The sequence below is a fragment of the Lactuca saligna genome, chromosome 6 (assembly GCF_052625555.1).
Source record: "Lactuca saligna cultivar CGN05327 chromosome 6, ASM5262555v1, whole genome shotgun sequence".
NCBI classification, from domain to species: domain Eukaryota; kingdom Viridiplantae; phylum Streptophyta; class Magnoliopsida; order Asterales; family Asteraceae; genus Lactuca; species Lactuca saligna.
This window is the reverse complement of record NC_136422.1, coordinates 39,895,378-39,923,026: the sequence shown is the minus strand read 5'-3', so window position 1 is coordinate 39,923,026 and position 27,649 is coordinate 39,895,378. Positions and strand designations below refer to the sequence as shown.

General features: G+C 33.3%; 1 protein-coding gene across 1 annotated transcript; it reads left to right on the top strand.

The window, feature by feature from the left end:
• Positions 1-2,049: 2,049 nt before the first annotated feature.
• LOC145002466 (uncharacterized) lies at positions 2,050-23,551 on the top strand. Its single transcript, XM_078961733.1, has 7 exons — positions 2,050-3,063; positions 15,906-15,985; positions 16,044-17,065; positions 17,172-17,799; positions 22,823-23,025; positions 23,232-23,408; positions 23,454-23,551. The coding sequence occupies exons 1-7, from the start codon at positions 2,050-2,052 to the stop codon at positions 23,549-23,551; spliced, it is 3,222 nt and encodes a 1,073-aa protein (XP_078817859.1).
• Positions 23,552-27,649: the final 4,098 nt, after the last annotated feature.

Below are 27,649 nucleotides of genomic sequence, written 5' to 3'. Positions count from 1 at the left end.
GGAAGAATACAAAACACCCCCAATAACACTTCGGCATTTTATGTGCCAAAGAGTTATGTCCATATGGGTATAAGTCCATATAGATACAAATGAAGAAGAAATATGTTGTACAACAATAGCTAGCACCGTTGCACAATCTCTTAGAACCTTCCATACACACTCTTTATAAACAACGGGATGGTTCAGTGTTGTCCACTCACCGTTTTTTTAACGTTATTATGACGCCTGAATTTTGGACATGCTTATATGCGAATAGTCACGCAAGGTGGTTGGAATGTGATGTAAGCTACATTATTAGCCTGCTCTTTTACATACCAAACTTCTATTAACAACACTTACTTTACTGCAAATATTTTTAATTGATAGCATATCATATTGTGGATCTGATTGCTAATAGAGCGTAAACAAAATGACGCACGGTTGACAGTTGTACCGTTAACTTTCAAGATTGATACATTTGACTGGAGTGACATGACTGACGGATCTGTTTACCCAGCTTGGGCAGATTATGATACGATATAATTGGGTTTGGATTACATTACCTAAGTATGTATGTACTATAATGTTATTTGATGTTTAATTATTTCTAACATTTTTTGTAGTTTAACATCCTAATGAATATACCAACTGCTCACTGGTTTTTGGGTGCTTTGAATTTGAAGACATTCAAAATGACAATATACGATAATCATTGGAAGAACGTCTACTTTTCAGAAACCAAGGATCGGTTTATCGGTATGCAAGCCCACATCCACATATTACTAGTGGGTATTAACTACTGGGGTACCAAACCAAGTGATTCAATCATATTAGAGAGTTTCAACATGATCCTCTTAAAGGCGTCACAAGTACCACAACAAATTGACAATAGAGGGGATTGTGATGTGTTTTTGTATTGGTACCTAGAAGCGTTACCACCGGGAAGTCGCATTCTATAGACGGTCAAAGTGGTACATGAGTTATGTCATATCTTGGGGTAAAAGGACTAAGATGATTTGAACATTATAATATTACTTCAAACAAACCCCTTTAGTTTATAAATTTTATTTGGTTTTTGTTGATTTTAAGATTACAAGTTGCATTTTAGATATTATATAAACAAACTTCTCCAAAAAAAAAAAAACAATACACATTTACACAAAAACACAATACAAAATATATTAAAAAAACGTTCCGGAGTTGTGGTTCGGAATCATACTTTGGTGTTCTGGAGGCCGGTTCGAAACCCTTTAGTTTATAAATTTATTTTGTTTTTGTTGATTTTATTATCAGTTGCATTTTAGATATTATATAAACAAAACCTCTACACAAAAACATATTTACACAAAAAATAATAAATAAATATAATAAAAAAAATATATTCGAAATTGTGGTCCAGAATCATACTCCGGTGTTCCGGAGGCCGCTCCGAAATAAAGTAGTCCGGAGATAATGGTTATTTTACCAAAAATAAAATAAAAAAGTGGGTCATTTTTTTTTCATATATGTCATTTTTACGGGTTAGTTTACTCAATTTCCCATTAAAATAACAAATAATGTATAAATGTTACGGTATAAGTCGTTAAGTTGTTAGCGTTTGTTTAGCATTAAGGGCATTTTAGTATTTTCTATGAAATCTTCTGTTACAAGTAGTTATAGACAGTTATATATTCATGTATAGTTTTCAGCTGTAACTTAAGCATTCAGACAATGAGAATAAAATACAATTTTCTCTCTCAATCATAACATCTCAACATGGTATCAGATTAGGTTCTTCGATCTTCATCTTCATTTCTCATCTGTTCTTCAATTCATCCTACATTCATTTTCTTTTCTTATCATCATGTTTTTATCAAGTACTAATTCTTCTCCAACTATCGATCATAACGGTCCTTATTTCATTGCTTCTTCCGATAATCCAAATTCTGTTCTTGTTACCTCTGTTTTCAATGGAAGAGATCAATGATGATCTCTTTAGCTGCTAAGAACAAAATTGGCTTCATCGATGGCTCAATCACAAAACCTTATGATTAAGATCCTTCATTTTCTAATTGGTTTCGAGTTAATTCCATGGTGATCAGCTGGATATTGAATTCTCTACATAAGAATATTGTTGATAGTGTTTTGTTTCTTCAAACTGCTAGCAAAATTTGGAATGAACTTAATCATCGCTATGCTCAATCTGATGGGGCTCTACTTTACCAAATTCAACAACAGCAGTATTCAATTTCACAAGGATCTGAAGATTTTTCGGCTTATTTCACCAAATTAAGCAAAATTTGGGACGAATTAAGGATTGTTCAAGGAATTCCTCCATGTTCCTGCGATTCTGCTATTGCAATTCATAAATTCCTTGAAGATCAACGCCTCATTCAGCTATTAATGGGACTTAATGAGTCTTATAAGATCATCCGTGGTCAAATACTAATGATGAAGCCCTTACCATCAGTTTCGACTGTGTATTCTCTCATTATCCAGGAAGAAAGACAACGAGGTATTACTGCAACCTCGTCTATCAACCCAGATGCCATTGCTATGAATGTTTCTACTGATTCTTCAACTTTCAAGAAACAATTGATCTGCAACCATTGTAAGAAATCTGGTCATACCAAATCACAGTGTTACAGACTCATTGGATTTCCTGTTAGTTTCAAATTCACCAAATCCAAGAAAGAATATCTGAAACCTACAGTTCACAATGTTTCGACTGTTACTGCTCCAAATATTTCACAAGAACAATATGAACATTTGCTCCAACTTTTGAATACTAATTCCATTAATCAAACCTCATCATTCAATCAAGTTCATTCATCCATCATAGAAGGTTATATGAATGATGGAGGTACATCCTTTTCTTTTAGTTCTTTTGTTGCAAATGTTTCTAAATCTTCTTCTTCATTGACTCCTCATTATTCATGGATTATTGATACTGGAGCAACAGATCACATTTGTTCTAATAGTTCTATTTTTCTATCCATGACTAAACTTCTTCAGCCTATTCAGATTGGTCTTCCTGATGGTCATTCTACTGCTGTAACCTTCATTGGTGATGTAAAACTTCATGACACCATCATTCTTCATGGCGTTTTTTATATACCTTCCTTCAAATACAACTTACTTTCGATAACCAAACTCACCTCTCAACTGCAAACCTTGACAAGATGTTTAATGTAGGACCCCTTGTTGAAGAATAGATTTGCATTTGGAATTCTTGGAACAAGAGTGAATGATCTTTATGTTTTTGATCATAATTCTCTTAAATCTAGTTTGTCTTTTACTCTACCTCTTCCTTCTTCTTTCATATAGCTATAATAAAATCATATTGTAATGCTTTATTATGGCATAGACGATTTGGGCATCTTCCTAGACAAAAATTGCAAACTCATTCTCTCATTCCTAATTCACATTCTAATCATAATCGTGACATGTGTTCTATTTGTGCTAAAGCCAAACAACATAAATTGCCCTTTCCAAAAAGTGTTACTAATACAAATACATCATTTGAAATTGTTCATGTGGATGTATGGGGTCCTTACAAACACACTTCTCATGATGGATACAAATACTTTCTCACTATTGTTGATGACTACAATAGACATACATGGATTCATTTTTTGACTAATAAGAGCTATGCTTTTTCATTGATCAAAAGTTTTGTTGCGTTTTTTGACACTCAATTTTCAAAAAGGGTCAAAGTTATTCGTTCAGATAATGCATATGAATTAGGCTCAAGCAATGAAGGTCAACTGTTCTATCAGCAAAAGGGCATTATTCATCAAACTTCCACACCCTATAATCCACAACAAAATGGTTTAGTGGAGCGAAAACATCATCACATCCTTGAAATAGCTCGTGCTTTGTTTTTCCAATCAGGACTAGGAGTAGCTTATTGGAGTGAATGTATACGAACTGTTGTTCATCTAATGAATCGCATGCCATTCAAAATTCTCAACAACAAAACTCCATTCGAAATGTTGCATGGTTCCTGTTGAAAAATGTTCTTATGTAACCTTGTATGTGACCATAACTGAAATAAGATGAACTGTTTTTATACAATCTAACAAATATTATCAGTTATTTCAGGTTGCATGAATGTGTGATCAAAACGGAAAATACGAAAGCACGCGCATAGACGAGAAAATTAGCTGTGTGACTAAAAAGTTTCACCAATATATATATATATATATATATATATATATATATACGTATGTATATATATGTATTATATATATGTATGTGTTATATATATATATAGATATGTATATGTGTTGAATAGTCTACAAGTTGAAAAGTCAACAAAGAAAAGTCAAGACACACAACTTGCACTTCCTAGCTCTACAAACAACTTGCATACACCAGCCAATTCCTTTCAAAAACACTCAAGTGACGAAGATATCTGTTTCTCTCATATATGTATACGTGAGTATGTAGTGTGAGTGTGTGTGTTCATTTTGTAATATTGTAACACTTCTACAAACTACAAACACTCCCAAGAACATCACAAATCTTCATCTTCCTCAAGAACAAAGACAAATCCCTGGAGCTAAATGAAGAACACCAAGATCAAACAAGAAGCCAAGTGAAGAACACCAAGATCAAACAAGAAGCTAAATGAAGAACACCGTCAACCATCTTCATCTTCTTCATTGAAACTAAAGGTTTTTCATCTTCACCACCTTTGATCATCACATCATACACCACCAAACACTTTTCTTACATCAAAACACCAAAACACAACCATGAAACAACCCAAAACCTTCTGCATCAAGATCAACCACAAAACCCATCACTATTCATCATCATCTTCATAAGAAATTTCACCACCTTTACCACCTTATATCAACCTCCTTCCAACCTCTAAACAACCTTGAAAACATCCTCAAAACACCATAACACCATTACCCTAGCCAAAACATCACAAACAAAACTTACCTTCAAATCACAAAAATCTCGAAATTGACTCTGACACGAACACGCCCCGTGTTAAAAACCAAGGCAAAATCAACACGCCCCGTGTCAGCATCATTCATCAAGAAAACCCTCTAAAACCCTCCTACACGACCCGTGTCACTTGTGCCTTATCTTACACGACCAGTGTGCGTGTTTTTACCCAAAAATACCTCAAATACAAATACATAAACCCATGTATTTTGTACCTTTTTGTAAACACTTGTTTTACATAAAATCGAGCTTTAAATGAACTTTTTGTTACTTATCCAATGCCGGATTGATCTTTGAACAAATATCGACCAGTCGCTCCAAGAGTCCCAATATCGACCAGTCCATTCAAAGAACAAATATCGACCAGTCACTCCAAGAGTCCCAATATCGACCAGTCCATTCAAAGAACAAATATCGACCAGTTGCTTCATGAGTCCAGTTCAGTCAATTTATTGACGAACCTACTTGATATATATTTATATATTTATATACTTTATTATAGCTTTATGTCATTTAAATATAGTCATTTATATTATTTATAGCTTTATGTCATTTAAATACAGTCATTTATATTATTTATAGCTTTACGTCATTTAAATACAGTCATTTATATTATTATAACTTTCAGTCATTTACAGCTTTCATATTTATACTTATTCCGCAATTATTATTCTTTATATATATATCTATCCTATATCTTAAACTGATATATCTGTCACACAGTAACTGGTAACCGAGCCTTTTGTTGTGGTGATCAGATTGTTATATTTCCAACAAATCGGTATCTGAGCTGATATATAAAAAGAATAATATCCAACAATTGGTATCAGAGCTTGTGTGATTTACCTTGAAATTTTTGTCGAAAAACTTTTGGTTATAGCGTTTATAAACCTTCCATAAGCCTTTCTTTAAAAATTTCATTTTAATATCACTTGTTCAAAATCCTTTCAAAAAAAATGTCTTTGGCAAAATACTCCAACATGAACTCTGTCTCCATTGCAAATAGCTTAGGATCTGGTTCACGGGCACCCATACTTATTCCCGAAGAGTATAATTCGTGGGTTGGCCGTATAAATCTTCATCTTAATGCTATAAATGAAGATGTCTGGAAGTGTGTAGAAGGAACATTTGTTACTCCAGAAAATATGGCTACTCTTGCTACAAATCAAACCACTCAAGTTGAAATTACAAAAAAGTTGGAACTCCAAGCCAAAAAGGAACTTGTTTCTGGAATACCTCACAGTATTCTAAGTCAAATGAATGACATTATACTGTTAACCGCAAATCAAATTTTGGAGAATTTGAAAAATCGTTTTTGTGGAAATAAAAGAATCATCGGAAACAAAAGAACATCTGTTTTGAATGAATTCGATAATTTCAAAATGCTTTCATCAGAAACCATCCATGATGCTCATGATAGGTTCAATTTGATTATGGTTAAAATGAACAATTTGGGTATCAAAAAGACACAACACGAGATAAATCTCAAGTTTTTAAACAATCTTTTCGAAAGCTGGAAAATGGTTAAACTCATTATTCAGGGAAATCCAGCTATTCATACTAAAACTTTGTACAACTTGTATGGAGAACTTCAATCGTATGAATCCTCGATTGACCCATCAAGCACTGTAGCTTTTGGAGGACCACTTGCACTTGTGTCCACAACTTTTCAAAACCAAGCCTTCCAGTCTGATTCAAATGATGAAGCAGATTATCAACAACTGTGTGCGTTGGTTGCAAACACAAATCTCTAGAGATTTATCCCAAATCATGGTCAATCAAATTTTAGACCAAATTTTCAACCAAGACCATCTTTTGGACAAAATAACTCAAGTTTTCAACCAAGACCATCTTTTGGTCAAAACAACTCAGGTTTTCAACCTAGACCTTACTTTGGACAAAATTCTCAAAGACCTTCTTTCCAAAATAACTCAAACCAAGGTTTTCAAAACCAGGGATTTCAAAACGATCCCAACTCAGGTCATAATCACAATCCAAACAACAGTTTTCAAAATCAAAACAGAGGTTTCCAAAATCAAGGTTACAACAACCAAAACAATGGTTTTCAAAACAACCAAAATTTTGGATTCCAACAAAACCATTCTCAACCTTCCCAACAAACCCAAAGTCAAACACCTGAAAGACTTCCGATTAAAAGTCAAAAGGATGATACTGATGAAGAAGTGATCATTTGTCACAACTGCAAAGGAAAAAATCACTATGCCAGAGAATGTCGAGCCAAAAACAAAACCAAAATCAAAGACTCAGCATACTATGCTCAAAGAGCCGATGAATTGAAGAAACTGGAAAACCAAGAAAAGCAAAGAGCATTGATGGCAATCCATGAACCAAGTGTGGAATACTGGCCAACTTCTGATGACGAAGCTGAACACGAACCAACACAATCAAACTTCTGCTTCGTAGCTGGTGTTGAAATACCTTCAAGAGCTCCAAACGTCATAGAACATGTATGGTCTATGATCTCTGAACTTGGTTTTTCCAAAACAATTTTTGAGTCCCACATAACCAAAATTGAGACTAGTCTGGAAGTTGATCTCAAAACATATCATGACACAATGGTCAATTATGATATTTGCAAATCTGAGTTACAAACCTTGCAACTCAAATTTAGAGAATCAACAAGAACGAAAAGCAAATTGGAAAGAGACGTTGAAAGAAAATCAGAAGATTATAATCACATCTTGGAACAATTAAATCAAACCCTAATTCAGAAAAGGGATTTGGAACAAAAAAATCAGTCAGTCATTTCTTTTGAAATAAAAGATGTTTTAGAAATGGAAATCCTCCAGTTGAAACAAGACTTTCAAGAATCAACTGACAAATACAATGTTTTAAATAAAAAATTGACTGATTCTTTAAAACAAATCAATTCTCTTGAAACCAAGAATAAAAGACTAATATGGAATATGGATTCTATCAAAGTTGCTAGAAAACTAAGTGATGATATTTTCACCAAGGCAAACGCCTTAGGAACTGGCAAAATTGATACGAATTATAGACCAGAAATTGGAAGAGAATCCTTTGAAATTGAACAAGCAAAACAGGAAAACATGACGAATTGTGAAAACTCTGAATCTACTCTATCTAATCTTTTCACATCTGTTAATGAGGAAGATTCAGATGACGAAACAGGTATCAACTGTATTCCAGATGATACTGCTTTCAGTGTTTCTAAAAAGTCTTTCAAAAGAGTTGTAAATTCTGAAACAGACTCTGCAAGTTCTTTAACTCACCAAATCAAACATACCGATGGAACCACTAAACTCAAAAACTTTTTGAATGGAGAAAATTCCTCTTATGAGGATGGTAGTACTTCTATACCAACTGCTTTTCCTACAATGACTTCATCAATTGTTGGAAAAACTAGTCTGGGACAAAAATACTCCAAGAAACAACAAACAAGCAAAAATTCCATTCAAGTCAACAAAACCCCACTAATCAAGCCAAACATTTTTGAAAAACAACCAAAGAAACCAGTTAAACCCTACGTCATACCTCATAAACAGGTTTCCAAACAAAAACCAAAACCTTTTCAAAAAACCTTTTGAAAACCGCTTTCAAGATATTACATTTAATCATTCAAGGAACTTTCAAAAACCATCACATCAGAAAGTTTCAAACCATCATCATCAAAAAGCTTTTCAAAATCGCCCATCATATCCCAGACATGAAGAAAACTTTTCAAACAAACCTTCACATCTAGGATATCTTTCACCAAATCACAGATCTTATCAACCCACAGGTTTTCAAAAACAAATCACATTTTGGGTAAAATTGATAGATCAAATCAAACCTCAACCATTCCATCATCATAAACCAAACCATTACAATAATGTGAAGTCAAATGATAAAAGAAATTCATTAAGAAAAGCACCCAAAATAACAACTGACAAACCAGGACCCATTCAGATTTGGGTACCTAAACTTTTTGTCTAATTGCAGGTACTTAATGCTGGAGAACCCAATGGTGATACATGGTATATTGACAGTGGTTGCTCCAAGCATATGACAGGAAACCGGAACTACTTACGTGACTTCAAACCTATACAAACCAATCAAGATGTTACCTTCGGCAACAACATGAAAGCAAAAATCAAAGGTTATGGAAACATAACAAATGGTAATTTTACCATAAAGAAAGTTGCCTTCGTCGATGACCTGAAACACAACCTTATCAGTGTTTCTCAACTGTGTGATAACAATCTTGAAGTTCTTTTCACCAAACAACGAAGCTTGATCATGGACGCCAAAACCAAAGATGTTATAGTTGATTCTGACCGTGCCGTAAATATGTATCCACTTGACATGGATCTTATCTATGGTAAACCCGATATATGTCTGCTATCTAAAGCCCCAGCAGATATTAGTTGGTTATGGCACCGCCGCCTTTCCCATCTAAACTTTGGGTATATCAACAAATTAATCGGCGATGATCTTGTTCGAGGGCTACCACTTCTGAAGCTTGATAACGCAACTCTTTGTGCCGCATGTGAAAAAGGAAAACTTTCCAAATCCACTCACAAAAGCATCTCAGAATCTAGCGTATCCGAACCACTAGAGTTGTTGCACATAGACCTTTGTGGCCCTGCCAAAACCCAAACCATACAAGGGAAAAAGTACATTCTTGTTGTAGTTGATGGTTTCTCGCGCTTTACTTGGGTCTTTTTCTTAAGACTAAAATCAGAAGCACCTGAAGAGATGATCAACTTCATCAAACAAATCGAGCTGAAGCTGAAACGACCTGTTCGAAGAATCCGAAGTGATAATGGTTTAGAGTTCAAAAACAATACTCTAGATTCATTTCTCAAAGACAAAGGAATTGAACACAACTTCTCAGCCCCATACACTCCACAACAGAACGGTGTTGTCGAAAGAAGGAACCGAACTCTATGTGAAGCTGCAAGATCAATGCTTATCTTCGCTGATCTGCCACAATACTTCTGGGCAGAAGCAATAGCCACAGCTTGCTATACTCAAAATCGTTCCTTAATCCATAAACATCTTCATAAAACACCATATGAAGTCATTAACAACCGAAAACCAAACATCAAATTTTTCCATATTTTCGGTTGTCGATGCTTCGTAAAGAATAATAAAGATCACCTTTCAAAATTTGAATCAAGGTCGGACGAAGGAATTTTCCTTGGTTACTCGTTTTCTTCAGCTGCTTATCGAGTACTGAATAAACGTACTAGAGTAATTGAAGAAAGTACCGATGTTCATTTCGATGAATTTTATGTTAGGAAATTGGATCGTGAACATTTTGGTTAAAAAATGATTGAAAATATTTTTCAAAATCCAATTCAACAAACACCATCTCCTGACATAGACATTGAAATCGATCTTGATTTGCTTTTTGAACAACCAAAAACCGCTTACAATTCTGAACTTCTAACTACTTTAATTGACCCTACAGGAACACCCAGTGAAGTAATTCCACAAACAAACCAAAATGATGCAAATCAATTCGAGGGGGAACCACCAACACATACTTCCTCTTTGGAACAAACACTAAATCCTCCTTTAAACACCCCATCCCCAAATAGCCAAAACAATCCCGATGCATCATTTATGGGGGAACCTTCAAACCTATTCCAAGATGAAACACCCGAAGAAGAACAATGGGATACTGAAACTCCAATTATTATAGCGGAAGAGAATCGCTTAATAAAGTGGACCAGAAATCATCCAACAGACCAAATCATCAGAGATCCCAACTTAGGCATTCAGACTAGAGGCGCATCCACAAATGAATGTTTATTTGGAGCCTTCTTATCCACGACTGAACCCAAAACCATACATTCTGCTATAAAAGATCCAGATTGGGTAAAAGCTATGCAAGAAGAGCTAGCAGAATTTGAAAGAAACGACGTATGGAATCTTGTTCCTACTCTACCCGATGTTACTGTTATAGGTTCAAGATGGGTATACAGAAACAAGACTGAAGATCAAGGAATCATTTGTCGAAACAAGGCACGTCTTGTAGTCAAAGGATATTCACAACAAGAGGGAATAGACTATGATGAAACATATGCTCTAGTTGCCCGAATTGAAGCAATTCGCATCTTTCTTGCATATGCTGCACACAAGAATTTCAAAGTATTCCAAATGGATGTTAAATGTGCATTCCTACATGGAGAGATAGATCGCGAAGTATACATCCAACAACCACCAGGTTTCGAAGATCCCAAATTTCCAGATCACAGCTTTAAATTGCAGAAAGCTGTCTACGGCTTGAAACAAGCACCTCGAGCTTGGTATGCCACGTTGTCAACCTTTCTCGAAGAATCAGGTTTTAAAAGAGGTTCAATTGATCAAACCCTCTTTCGTAAAATCTTTAATAAACATCTGTTAATCGTACAAATATATGTTGATGACATTATTTTCGGTTCTACTAATGAATCTTTAAGTGTTAAGTTTGCAGATCTAATGAAGAGCAAATTTGAAATGAGCATGATTAGGGAGATGACCACTTTTCTCGGACTTCAAATTAAACAGTCAACTGATGGCATTTTCATCAACCAAGAGAATTATGTCAAAAACCTACTCACTCGTTTTTCAATGGAAAAATCCAATACCGCAAAAACCCCAATGGCTTTTGGATACAAAATTGATGCAGACTTAAATGGAAAACCCGTTGACCAGAAAAGATATCGTGGAATGATCGGATCACTCTTGTACCTCATTGCCAGCAGACCTGACATCATGTTTTCTACATGTTTTTGTGCTAGATACCAAGCAAATCCTATGGAATCCCATGTAGTTGCTGTGAAACGCATCTTCAAATACCTTAAAGGCACTCCCAAACTTGGCCTTTGGTATCCAGCTAAATTCGATTTTCAGCTGAACGCTTTCACCGACTCAGACTACAGAGGATGCAAGCTAGATAGGAAGAGTACATCTGGTAGCTGTCAATTCCTAGGAGGTAGACTAGTGAGTTGGACTTCAAAGAAACAGACTTGTGTATCCACATCAACAGCAGAAGCTGAATATGTCGTTGCCGCCAGTTGTTGTTCACAAGTCATATGGATGTAAACTCAACTGCGTGACTATGGCTTCAAAATCTCACAAATTCCCATATTTTGTGACTCAACCAGTGCAATTGCCATTTCTCACAATCCCGTTCACCATTCCATGACAAAGCACATCGACATTCTATATCACTTTATCAAAGACAACATTCAAAAGGGTCATATCGAACTACACTTCATCAACTCCGAAGATCAAATTGCCGATGTCTTCACTAAGGCTCTCGATGAAACAAAGTTTCAATACTTCCTAGGTCGTCTAGGAATGTTAAATCCAGATAACATCCATCCTTAAACTTTTACTTTTTGTTTGTACAAAAGTGTGTTTACTTTCACTCAAAAAGAAAATTCAAAAACATTTGAAAACTGCTTTCTTTTCAAAAAAACCAAAAACATTGAAATAACCAATATTTCCAAAAACATTCAGAAAAACAAATCTTCAAAAATATAATAAAAGACTTGCCGTAATAAGCTTTTATAGAACCTTGTGATTAATCGTCTTTTGACTTAATTTTCAGATGCTTATGCTCGATGAAGATTTTAAGTCATATTGATTCTCAATTGGAGTGAAGGTTCAAATCTCCTACTTTTCATAATGTACATAACTTTATTTCCTTCAATTTTATTTCATTATTGATGATTTTAAAAAGGGACATAAGGTTAGGAGGTTCAGATGAAAACAAAAACCCATGTGAGAATTTGTGCCTCATCAATCTGAATCATTGTGGAATTCATTTCTTGTGAGCTTAGGTGTGTCACTATTGCTTATAAGGTATATCCGATTATACCTTGTCACGGTCTCATTTTTGCTTAGATATCAAAATGACCAGGGACGATACATTCATTTCTTACATACTAGACAAACTGTCTTTTATGCCACTAATCCCTACCTAGATATAAGCCAACCAAAAATAATGTCTTGAGATCCCGTGATCCATCAACAAGAAAAGACGAAACAAGATAAAGAAGAATCAACAAGAAAGCCAAATCATTCACCGAAGAAATACCAAACAAAACAAAAAAAACTCTACATTTGGTATTTTCAAACAAAGTTCAACCAAATGGTTATTTCAAAGCAAACATCAAAAGATCTCGTGATCTGTTTTTTAACCGTTTTTCACAAAAAGGGATATCTTAATCCCGCAAGATAGATACTCTCAAAAATCCCAATTTTCTCAAATGTAGCAAATTCTCGATGCTAAAAACAAAATATCCTTTTACAACAAATAGATATTGATCAACAAAAAGGATACCATCAAAGAAAAAGATGCAACAACAATGGATTTCCCGGGATACTGTAGCCTTCATCACTGAAGATTCTTAGTTGCAAACTGCACTATGAAAATTGTTAAACCCCTCTACATGTATTTCCCGACGGAGAGAGAGTGAACTTAAATGGTATGAATGAAGAAACCCGCTGAGTAATGCCGAAACCAGTCTTATGTGATTGATTATCTAATAATGAGACTAAGTGACCTTTCGGGAAAAGCATAGTTGAACACCTCCAATATGAGTGTGAGTCGTCAGAGAGAGATATCACTCGTTGTTAGTGATCATTAACTTGTTATGCTGCCAGAACAACCAAACACCCAAGTGAAGTGTGAGCTATACCTATGAGTGTTCATCTGAATCGAACTGTTAAACCACTTGTCGTCATTAATAATGCTATAAAATCTTAAGAAATTTCTTTAGATACATATATGGCTACCCTTTGATAACCGAACCCGAGACTTTGATTCGGAAACAAATTTCTGAAAATCTTTTACATAAGATATGTTAAACCAAGTCACAAACTTTCAAATCAATTGTTATGGTTTTCTATATATCTTATCTATTGACAAATCTTTTATCTCAAATCTTCAAAAGTTAAACTGTCAATATGATTATATCATACCTGTCCTTATTTCAGCAATGATCACATAGGGGGAAATTGTTGAAAAATGTTCTTATGTAACCTTGTATGTGACCATAACTGAAATAAGATGAACTGTTTTTATACAATCTAACAAATATTATCAGTTATTTCAGGTTGCGTGAATGTGTGATCAAAACGGAAAATACGAAAGCACGCGCATAGACAAGAAAATTAGCTGTGTGACTAAAAAGTTTCACCAATATATATATATATATATATATATATATATATATACATATGTATATATATGTATTATATATGTAAGTGTTATATATATATATATATATATATATATATATGTATTATATATATAGATATGTATATGTGTTGAATAGTCTACAAGTTGAAAAGTCAACAAAGAAAAGTCAAGACACACAACTTGCACTTCCTAGCTCTACAAACAACTTGCATACACCAGCCAATTCCTTTCAAAAACACTCAAGTGAAGAAGATATTTGTTTCTCTCATATATGTATACGTGAGTATGTAGTGTAAGTGTGTGTGTTCATTTTGTAATATTGTAACACTTCTACAAACTACAAACACTCCCAAGAACATCACAAATCTTCATCTTCCTCAAGAACAAAGACAAATCCCTGGAGCTAAATGAAGAACACCAAGATCAAACAAGAAGCCAAGTGAAGAACACCAAGATCAAACAATAAGCTAAATGAAGAACACCATCAACCATCTTCATCTTCTTCATTGAAACTAAAGGTTTTTCATCTTCACCACCTTTGATCATCACATCATACACCACCAAACACTTTCCTTACATCAAAACACCAAAACACAACCATGAAACAACCCAAAACCTTCTGCATCAAGATCAACCACAAAACCCATCACTATTCATCATCATCTTCATAAGAAATTTCACCACCTTTACCACCTTATATCAACCTCCTTCCAACCTCTAAACAACCTTGAAAACATCCTCAAAACACCATAACACCATTACCCTAGCCAAAACATCACAAACAAAACTTACCTTCAAATCACAAAAATCCCGAAATTGACTCTAACACGAACACGCCCCGTGTTAAAAACCAAGGCAAAATCAACACGCCCCGTGTTGCCCTCTGATTGCCTTCTTCATACTTCTGAACCTCAACACGCCCCGTGTTCAGCAAGGCTAAATCAACACGCCCCGTGTCAGCATCAGCATCATGAACACGCCCCGTGTTCAGCAAGGCTAAATCAACACGCCCCGTGTCAGCATCATTCATCAAGAAAACCCTCTAAAACCCTCCTACACGACCCGTGTCACTTGTGCCTTATCTTACATGACCAGTGTGCGTGTTTTTACCCAAAAATACCTCAAATACAAATACATAAACCCATGTATTTTGTACCTTTTTGTAAACACTTGTTTTACATAAAATCGAGCTTTAAATGAACTTTTTGTTACTTATCCAATGCCGGATTGATCTTTGAACAAATATCGACCAGTCGCTCCAAGAGTCCCAATATCGACCAGTCCATTCAAAGAACAAATATCGACCAGTCGCTTCAAGAGTCCCAATATCGACCAGTCCATTCAAAGAACAAATATCGACCAGTCGCTTCATGAGTCTAGTTCAGTTAATTTATTGACGAACCTACTTGATATATATTTATATATTTATATACTTTATTATAGCTTTATGTCATTTAAATATAGTCATTTATATTATTTATAGTTTTATGTCATTTAAATACAGTCATTTATATTATTTATAGCTTTACGTCATTTAAATACAGTCATTTATATTATTATAACTTTCAGTCATTTCAGCTTTCATATTTATACTTATTCCGCAATTATTATTCTTTATATATATATCTATCCTATATCTTAAACTGATATATCTGTCACACAGTAACTGGTAACCGAGCCTTTTGTTGTGGTGATCAGATTGTTATATTTCCAACAAATCGGTATCTGAGCTGATATATAAAAGGAATAATATCCAACAGTTCCAAGCCTGGTTTTTCAATCTTAAAAGCCTTTGGCTGTTTATGTTTTGTTCATACTCTAGCAGTTGGTCGTGACAAGTTCATGTCTCGTTCTAATTCTTGCATTTTTCTTGGATATCGAACTGGGACAAAAGCTTACAAAGTGATGAATCTAACAAATGCACAAATATATCTTTCTCGAGATGTTAAGTTTTTTGAAGATATATTTCCTTTGCATTCATCATATCACCATCCATTGATCCATCATCACTCTCCTTTTTACCCATAAATTCCAAAGATACCCTTGATCAAGATTTTGCTACTCATGTACCTGTTCCACCTCCTGTTCGAAATCCACCTGAACCAAATGGTGTTTCTTTAAGACGTTCAACTCGTGTTATTCAACCACCTTCTCATTTACGTGATTATGTATGTAATCATACATTTTCAGAATGCAATTCTCATTCTTGTCATCATACTATCACCAATTACTATCTTCATGATTTTTCTGATCATAATTCAGATTCTGTTTCTACAAGATATACATTCAATGTTGTTACTCATGTTTTTGAACCGGCCTTTTATCATCAAGCAAAGGGATATCCCGAATGGGAACAAGCAATGGTTAATGAACTAAAAGCTTTAGAAGCCAATCAAACATGGGATGTGGTGAAATTACCCAAAGGCAAGAAACCAATATCATGTAGGTGGGTTTATAAAGTCAAATATAGAGCTGATGGAACTCCTGAAAGGCACAAAGCACGTTTGGTAGCAAAGGGTTTTACCCAAAAGGAAGGAATAGACTTTCACGAAACTTTTTCTCCTGTTGTCAAGTTTACTACAATTCGTTGTATTGTTGCTCTTGTTGTTAAAAAGAATTGGCCAATTCATCAATTTGATGTCAATAACGCGTTTCTACATGGAGATTTACACAAAGAAGTATACATGAAACCTCCTCCTGGATTTCACATTTCATCACCATCATTAGCATGTAAACTCGAGAAATCTTTATATGGCTTAAGACAAGCTTCAAGGCAATGGTATTCTAAGCTTTCTACAGCATTAAGGTCTAAAGGGTACTATCTTTCTCAAAATGATCATTCGGTGTTTCTCAAGAAGACCAATACATCCTTAATTGTTGTTGTTGTTTATGTGGATGGCATTTTAGTAATAGGAATTGATTCCACAGAAATCAATAGTTTGAAAGCTTTTCTTCATCACCAATTTCAAATCAAAGATCTGGGTTTTCTTCGTTTTTTTTCTCGGATTAGAATTTCAGTATACTAATGATGTAATGATTATACATCAACAAAAGTTCATGAATGAACTATTGAATTTTTATTCAATAGATTCCACCAAATCTGTCAAAACTCCATTGCCTTCCAAATCTCAACTGACACCAGTTATGAAAGATCCTCTAAAAGATCCAACAACTTACAAACAATTGATTGGAAAATTGAATTTTTTATTGCATACACGCGCTGATTTATCTTATGCAATTCAACATCTAAGTCAATTCAATCAAACTCCTTGTCAAGAACATTACGAAGCTGCTCTTCAAGTTTTACACTATCTTAAACGTAATCCCACACAAGGATTGTTTTTTAATAAGCAGGAGTCTTTTCAAGTTGAAGCTTTTTGCGATTCTGATTGGGCTGCTTATCCTATAACAAGAAGGTCTGTAAGTGGTTTCTTTATACTGTTTGGAGGTGTTCCAATTTCATGGAAATCTAAAAAGCAAACAACTATTTCTTTATCATCCGTTGAGGCTGAATATAGATCCATGAGACGAGTTACTGTTGAGTTAGCTTGGCTCAGTAGATTGCTTGATGAATTACAAGTTCCTAATATCATTCCTATACCGTTGAAGTGTGATAATAAAGCTGCAATTATTATTGCTCGTAACCCCGTCTTTCATGAGCGTACCAAGCATATCGAAATAGATTGTCACTATGTTCGAGAGAAAGTTACAACAAGGTTTAATCAAATTATCTCATATTTCTACTACTTCTCAATTGGCCGATGTCTTCACCAAATCATTGAATGGTTCTCAACATCAACATGCTACATCCAATCTGGGTCTTCGTCCATACACTCCATATTGAGATGGGGGTGTTACAGTATAAGTCGTTAAGTCGTCAGTGTTTGTTTAGCCTTAAGGGCATTTTAATATTTTCTATGAAATCTTTTGTTACAAGTAGTTATAGACAGTTATATATTCATGTATAGTTTTCAGTTGTAACTTAAGCATTCAGATAATGAGAATAAAATACAATTTTCTCTCTCAATCATAACATCTCAACAATAAACTACAATCATAATTTTCGGATATCGTAATCCCAATTATACAAAAAATCAAAAAACACTATTCAATTCAAATTCCGAAAAATTGAATATTCAAAAATTCGAATATTCGATTTTTCGGATAATTTGGATTCGAAATTTTGGAATTTCATATTGGAATTTCGGATACAGATATCTATAAACACCCATAGTTTTTTTATACTAGATTTGTCTTCGATAATAATACTTTGATAGTAGATGTTAACTCGACTGGTGAAATCTATACTCCCAATTAAAGCTTATGTTTTTCTTTGGAGAGGGACACAAGCAGGGGCGGAACACAAAAAAAAAGCTAGGGGGCTGAAACTTAAACTTTCAAACAAAATTATATAAAGAAAATGACCCTACAATTACTATATTTTCATTTTAATATAAATTACATGACAAAATTAAACGAACACTTAAAAAATAACAAAATAAAATAAAACTAATACATAGATCTTAAACAAACTAGTATTTTGATAAAAAAAAAAACTAAAAAAAAAGAAAGTAATAACCTATAATTGTTTTACAACTCCAAAGTTAATGTGACTAATATTTTAAAATGTGGTCTATTAAATCTTTAAAACCAATTTAATATATGATCTATTTTTTTGAAAGCTTGAAAATTAATATAAAGTCGTTAAAAATAAGTAGATTTAAAAATCAAAAATTATATATGAATAAAGTATTATTATTATTAATTTATACTTTTATAGCTTTGTAATAGATAATACTGTTTTTTAACTATTATTAATTTGTAGTTCTATACCTTTGATACAGGCTACACCCTACAGATACACAACTATATTTACTTGTTCCAAGATATTTACTTGTTTCAAGGTTTTACTGTGTTACTAAGACTAGTTATATTAATATTAATATTCAATATATACAAATGAAAGTGTAGTAGGTTTGAGCAACTGAAAGAGAGATATAGAGGTGGTACGTACTTCATTCTGACGGAGAAGATAGCACGAAAAACAGAAGCAATACTTATGTCGGCAATTCGCTCCATAACTCAGCGAGGATAGAGGGCAAGAAGTCGTGGAGAGGAGACGACTAACCTGGTGAGGAGAGAGCAAAAGGCCCAATAAGTTGCTTTGCGGTGGAAGAGTTATGTTTGCAAATGTAGGAAGATCTAGCCGAAATATTATGGTTTTAGTCGGATTAAAAGCTCCGGTGAGTTGCTAACGACGGTGATAACATTCAGGGTTTTCTTTTGTTTGAAGATTGGACTTTGACAATTGTGTTTTTTTGGTGTTTGCGTAGAGTTAATACTTTGTTTTCAATGTTAATTTAGTTTTTGATTCGATAAGATTCCTTATTATATATATATATATTAATTACCAAAATTGATTTATGAGGAGAATTAAAATTCATTTCAACTTCTATTTTTATCGGTGGATTATGCTTCGTGTCCTTTTCTATGTCTATGATGTTGCCACCATTTATATTTCTTTTTTCTATTTCCAAATCTAAGTTTACTAAAACCAAATCATGTTATATATTAACAAGTATTTATTATTAAATGTAAAATAATAGTTTTTTGGAAATAGCCATTTAGGTTCTGATCATAAAAGATTTTCATATTTATAATCTTTTCCCCTCAATTAATTTTTATTTAACAGTTTTCACCCCTTATAATTTTAAAGTTAAATTATTGGTATTTTATACATTACGATTTAATCCCCTATTATATTTTAAAGTTACACTTTGACCCCTTACATATTTTTTAATAATTTTTTTTATCAATTTATTTATGATACAATTTGAAGTCTTATTTTTGTTCGCCTCCTCCGTACATAATTATTTGTATCCAAGTTTTATTTTTATATTTTTATGCTCCACTTTATATGGTTTAATCGTCTCTACGGTATGTATGGTGTCGATCTGCATTTTTGAATATACTGGGACTTCCGCAGCATCGCGCAGACGGTCAAACTCTAGTTCCTAGTTAAATTAGGTTTCATTTGATAATATATTGTTTAAATTAGTTTTCAATTTGCTTAACTTTCTTAATAAGAACAATGATACTTATGATTTTTTTTAATAATTAAATAACATAATTACTTGTTTTCAGTAGATAAAAAAACTTAGCGGGGCCGATTAGTTTGATTTTCAGATAATTTAGTATATGATTATTAATTCCATAAATACTGATATTAACTAGTTAAAAAAGCGGTTCCGCCACTAGACACAAGATGTTTCATATTCGGGTTAATTTGGATAAGAAGAAGATTGACATTGGTTGGGTTTTTTTTTGTCCGATTTCTAATTTACTTGCTTACTTTTTATTGCATCGATCCTAACAATAAATCAAACTCTTATTTTAGTATTGACCAGATCAAAAGTAATGACAATCCTAAGTCTGTTCTAAATAATGATACTAATTTAATTTTATCGTAGCCTCTCCTTACGTTATTATAACCGGACTTCTCATTTTTCAATTATTTATTTATTTATTTTTGCAAAATTTCACAACTTTTAGTATTTCTTTGGACAATCAAAATTTAGGGACCAAAGGGTTCTAGCGCAACAATATTATATATTGTCATTTTTTCTTTGAAGTGGAAGGCTCAAATACGAGACATAAATAAAATTAAAAGCAGTTTAGAAACAGATTAAATTTATCATTTAAAAGAAATCAATATCCAAGATACATTTGATGAGTCACCCTATTTAAATTATGATAATCAATTCGATTCTTTATAAAATGTGAACATTAATAAATTACAATCTACACTTTAGAATTAACCTTTACGAAAATTAACCAACTAACTTTAGATTCCTTTGAGAAACATAACATTTTTATCAACGGCTTGTCATTTTCATCTGTTATTTCATAAATAAATAAAATGTAACCATAAGAATTGGAGTAAAAGCAATTTCTTAAAAGGCTAGAGATTTTTAACAATGTTTTGCGAGGGTTTTTCTTGCAAATTGGTACAAAGCTCAAGGCCTTATCTAGATTCTACAATCCCCACCCATTTCAATAGAGAGATCACAAATGGTGTAAATCGAACAAGTTGGATGGACCATAAAAAATATGGGCTCCGACCCAAAGGTAAAGGTTCATTTTAGCCTGTGACTTCTTCGATTCTTCTTGCGATTTGCTATCCGATTAGCCATTGATGTCCAAAAGCTTCATAGAACGCCAAAAATACTCTCCAAAACTAGTGTCATCGTCAAGAACAAAATGACATGGGCAACACATGATTTTGAGATAGTATTTCAAAAAAATTACATTATGCTAAAACTAAAGAAGTTCACATTCACACTACTCCAAAAAATTTAAGGGTTGTACATGTTATCACTCAACTTTGCCAATATTCGTGTACCATCATAGATACTTTATATTTTGGGGTTTTCTGAATTAAAATCTCTTTATTTTTTTTTCTTAAAAAAGACATCGTATTTTTCCATTTCTTTAAATTTGACAGCATGTTTATTGGTAATATTATGATTTTGGACACTCTATTTTTCCTGAAAAAACCACTTAGATTTTTTAACTTTTTTTTTTCCGAGTAAACCCTCGTCTTTTTTTTTTTCATCTTTTTGGTGAAATATAAGGTTTTTATTTTCGAAAAAAGAAAAATCTTCGGGAAAAAAGAGTTACTAAAACCAAAATATTAATAGTAAACCTAATAACAATATCAACATGAAAAAAATAGAAAATATTATAAGTTTTCTTTATGAAAAATAAAGTTGAAGGTTAATCTACAAAATAAAAATAAGAAATATAGGATTTTTTAGGATATCAACTCAGAAAAAAACAAAAAACTATGGTTTTTCTATGCTATCAACCCAAAAATATGACAAAACTACAAAAAATGATTCCTGTGGTTTTTTTTTTTTTTTTTTTTTTTTTTTTTTTTTTTTTTTTCAAGTTTTAGTCGAAACCCTGATTTTTTTTTTTGGATTCATGGTTATTTTGGCTATGTTTGTTTGTGGAAATGGTCCCCCCGACTTAACTCTCGTTAATTTGTTGTTATTAACCCTCTCATGTGTCTCCCACATGAGGGTATATCCGTCTTTTGACCTTTTTAGGGACCATTTTTGCAAATGAGATGTCAACGCCTATTTTAAGGTTTTAACCCTCATTTATGGTCCCTAAGATACGTCGACTTCTCACCTTCCTCACTCTTTCTTCTCCACACTTACAACCTATGAGAACCCTCATTTCTTATCCAAAAAACCCTAATCGAATCAATAAAGAGAAAGGTGATTTTATACATTCAAGCCGAAAATGGTGTACGTAATGTGGCAGGCCAGACCAAAAAATGAAGCTTTTAACATATCATCCATATATGGTAAGATGCTTTATTTTTATTTTTTTTTAACTTTCCTATAAAGTATTTTTCCCCTTGATGTTCAAACTGAAAATGCAAACTTTTGACTATCTTATCATGTATTGTTTATTGTAGTGCCCACATGGTTTAGTATTAAGCTACACCACGGTGTGAAGTTTACTAAGTTACCAAATATAAAATGCGTTGGAGGTGAAGTGAATTATGCTGATTATGTGGACATATGAGTTCTCTGTACATGAAATTGATGCCATAATGCTTGAACTTGGTTACCCAGTCCCACAGATGAATGGGGTTGGTGTCTCAGACTCGCTAGTGATATACTACCATTTTAGGATATCTAATGTTGACTTTTAATTTGGTCTTAGATCTTTAGGGAACGATCAAGATGTTATCAATCTATTTACATGCATTCCATATAACAAGTTGGTTGAGGATGCTACAATAGGTGAAGGTTCTATTGGTAAGAATGTCGACCATGTTAATAATGTAGTGGATGAGATAAATGTTGTTCAGGATGCTACAATAAGTTGTATAGATAATGAGGGTGTTGAAGGATGCTATAAGCCAAGTACTAAAATTATTGATCATGTTAGGGATGAGATGAATGGTGTTTAGGATAATAAAGATATTGAAGGATGATATAACACTCCTTACTAATAATGTTCAACACTTTAATGAGTGATGTTGATGAATAGGAGGATGATATAACACACCTTACTAATAATGTTGAACACTTTATGGACTTATTTATTAGAAGTAATGCTGAAGAATAAGAGGAAACAAAGTATGAAGATGAGGTTTCAAACTTTGAAGATGGTGAGGTTCTAGAGAAAGCGAGGCAGTATGAAGATGAAGATGATGAGGACTATATAATGGATGAGGAAAACAATATAGAAGATGTGGATGTGGACATGACAAACATCATTCTTAATGTTGATATTGATGTGGAAGGTGGATGATTTATGAATGATGTCCATGTTGGTGATGAACTTGAAGACATGGAAGTCATAAACAATGAGGATTGGGATTCTTTGGATGAAGGATCAGACCAAGACAGAAAAAGAAGAGCTCTTATCAAAAAGTTGGAAAAATGAAGTATCTTTCATGGTTGGATAGAAATTTAAAAGTAAAAAATAATTGAAGGAGCATATTGATGTCCATGCACTTGAAACAAAAAGAAAATTTTTATTTAAAAAAAATAACAATTTAAGGCTTAGGGCACAGTGTAGAGGACTTGTCCTCGTCAGCAATAATGGTCAAGTTAGTAGTCAAGATACCATATCTAAAAGCAAGGGAAAAGAAGTAAAGTCACAAAATGTTAAATGTGATTGGTATATACATGCTTCTAGGTTAAACCTTAATTCTGACTGGTTTATAAGGACCTTAAATCAGGCTCACACATATTTACAAACAAGGAAAATTAGGTCTTACACTGCTACGTTAATTGTTAAGAAAATCATAGATCAAATGGAGGCCAATCCACTCATTCCTTTAAGAGCTATAACAGATCAATTTCAAAAGAAACACCATGTGGTTGTTTCGATTGACAATGTGTTTAGGGAAAAAGATTTGGCAATAAGAGATGTTATTGGTGACTACACAAAACAATATGAATTATTGAGGGACTATGTTCTTGAACTTTAAGCTACCAACCCAGACACCACATTTAAGATGGATGTATGTTCTGAGCCTAACCGGCTTCTATTACTAGGCAATTTAAAAGGAGTTATGTTTTCTTGGGTCAACTCATAAAAGGTTTCAAGGCAGTCCTATGGATTTATTAGGTTTAGATGGTGCCTTCATGAAAGGCCCATTCCCTAGTCAGGTTCTTTCAACAGTAGGACTAGATTCCAATAATGGAATTTACCCCTTAGCCTATGTAATTGTTAATGGGTATTATGCAAACATATAAATCCTATGTGTGCATGCAACCCTAAAAATTGATCTATGTTTTCTCTGATTGAACATACAACTTGAATAACAAAATAGAAAACCCTAGCATACTAGCATATTTTTGAAATACACAAATACGGTTAGGAGAATCATACCTTGATTGTTAATATAGTAATAACAATGCAAATCCTTGTGTTGTTGAAGCCTTGAGAGTAAGTGTCACAAATGTTATGCCTCTAATGGTTCACATTTGACACTAGAAAAGGAAGATGATTGAGAAGGAGGAGAGAGGATAGAAAATTCGGCTAGGTCTTCCAAAGAATTAGTTGGCCAAAAATCATAGGGTTATGTCTATTTATATTACAGTCAGGAAACCCTAGATAAGCCAAAATCCAAGATCAACTTAAACCGGGTAATTATCTACAATCCTGTTTATCCACCTAGGAAAATTCTAGAAGCTATTAGGCTTCAAGAAACCATCCAACCCATATAGAGGGTTCTAGATTGCCTCCTGCTCAACTATTAAACAATTTCACTGTAGTCCTTGCACTTTTAATTAATTCCTTTAATCCCAAAGTTAGTTCCAATTAATTTCTGATTAAATATTAATTAAATAATACTATTTCTAATTAATATATTATTCTCATAATATATTAGCAAATTATTTATTTCAATTTATTAATCAAATAATAAATCAAAACACTCTCTCTAAATATCATCCTGTCTTGTTGATAGTCTTGAGGGCAACCCAAAAGGAGTATGCTACTATCAATCTAAATATATACCAATTATAGTTATGAGCTTAGACACCTAATCTAACATTCTACCACTTGGGTATGTCTAATGAGTATAGTTTCTAGTATAACTTCTAAAACTGATTAGCAAATTGTATCTCTCAAAAGTCGTTGTCAAACTCTGGCTAAGTCAGTTACGTGTCCTAAGATAAGTGATCAAATATTCCTTTGTTCTACAAGATATCATATATACGTGAGACATGGATTATAATCAATCTTATTGTCTAAGTTTTTATTTCCCGATTTCTGATTTATGACGAATGAAATCAGACTACCAATTGAACACATCAATTCAGTCCAGACTGGGCCAAACACTTGGATGTCAACATCAAATCATCAAGGGGCCCAAAGATATCGCTTTTCCCCTTAGGGCAAAAGGAACGAATAAACTTTGACTTATATGCTTGCACTATTTACTCATAAAATCATGCACAACAATAACTTTTATAACATCAAGTTACTGATGCATTTACACATTATTAATGCACAAATGACTTTTAAACGACAACTCATATATCTTTGTTTGAAGAATATAATATATTATCGTCTCAGAATTACTCGTGATAAAATCCATGAAATTAATCTTTGAGTGTGGGTTTATCTAATAGTTAAAATCCCCATTTTCGAAGTACTCATTAACATTGCAACAAAGCTATTGCTATGTCTAATTTCCATAGACAATCTATGATATGTGCATAATTAGTTAATTATTTAGTATACATTTTCAATCATTTTTAATTAATTATGTGAAAAATGTGGACAAAAGGTACTTAAAATGGTTTGAATTTTGTTTTCAGTCCAGAAGACATGCTTGAGAGTAAAAGGGAGGAAGGGAAAGCAATTAAAGATCAAAGAATGAAAATAAGGGACAAAAGACCATCTACTCGGCGAGTAGAAGAATCTACTCGGCGAGTACACGAGGATGTTCCAGAAGATAGCTATGATTCCTGATTCAAGACGGATAACTATGCACCTACTCGGCGAGCTGGTCCTGCTACTCGCCGAGTACACCCTGTTTTGAGATATCTATAAAAACCGAGTCTTTATCCAATGGGGCAACATTCCTGGCGATTTTTGAAGGTCAAGCTGCGATTAAGAGCCCTAGAAGACGCTGAGGAACCCTAAGCTTCAATCTTTTGAAGAATTCAAGCAACTACGTTAATCCTACCACTTAGATTTAGGAATTGAATATGTTTGATATAGTTAAACTTGTTTTTGTGTTTGTTTCTACTGCAACTATGAACTAAATACATTTTTGTTTCTGATTGGGGAATACCAAGGAACTCCTATGGTTTAATTCTTAGTTTTTGTTTGATTGTTTATTGGTGATATATTAAATTAAGTTTGTTAAAGAACCTTATGAATTAATCACTACTATTTTCTGTTAATTGGAAGACAATTAGGCTGCATGAACATCTCTTAGTTGTTAACCTCATATGTCTATGTGAACACTAAACCATATGCTTAGGAGTAATGATTATGAAACTAAGATTAATAAGACAATAGGAAGATTAATGTGTGAGCTTGTTTGAGAAACCATCAAACAAGAGGTTAATTGAATTAGTAACTTAATTGAGCACTACAAATCTTATTTAATCCAAATCATTAATCTAGGGAATTAATTAGTTTAAACACTTGATCACCGCTTAAATTAGTTAATTGTCTAAGGGTTGGGAGTAATGAACATGAACCTAACCACTATAATTGGTAGCCAATAACAATTAATCTATCATAAATAAAAATAACCATAGGAGTGAATTGGTTGAACCTAAATAGAAACATTTTTATCAAATTTGGTGAATTAGTTGTTTGCTTTAGTTATTTAGTTAATTTAGTGTGCCTAAGTTTCTAGTCTTGCAAAACTAGAAGAAACCCCTTTTACTTTTATTAATTGTTTTAGTTAAAATTAGTTATTAGTTTAATTTTCCGTTCCCTGAGTTCGACACCTTACTTACTAATCTATACCACTAAAAGACAGGTTCACTGCCTTTGTGTGCTAAATTTATTAATAAAAAGTAGGGATAAAACAAGTGCATATTACACACATCAATCTACAATTCTATTCATGACAGTCTTAATTCGCTACTTACTTCAAAAGTACGATTAACTGTGGAATTTTGAATAATCAAATTATTTAGGAAGTAATGTCACACCCCAAAACCAAGAACGGCGGAAACGTTCTGGGGCGGAGGACGTCATGTAAAGTATCACAATACAGTAAATGTAAATAAGCAAACAACATCATCCATTGCATTAAATATATAATTTTAATACAAGCGTGTTCTGTACAATATAGACACCAAAAATAATGTATATCAAAATAATAAGAGGAGTCTTGGATGCGCTCCATCTTCTCAAAAGCTGACCTCGGTACCTGTCTACTGATGACCTGAGAATACAAGTTATTTTGAAAGAGTTTATCAGCATTAAGCTGGTGAGTTCATAAGTATTTTAGTGTCGGTATTTGTCATCCAAAAATGTTTGAACATGTATCAAGTGTAAGTT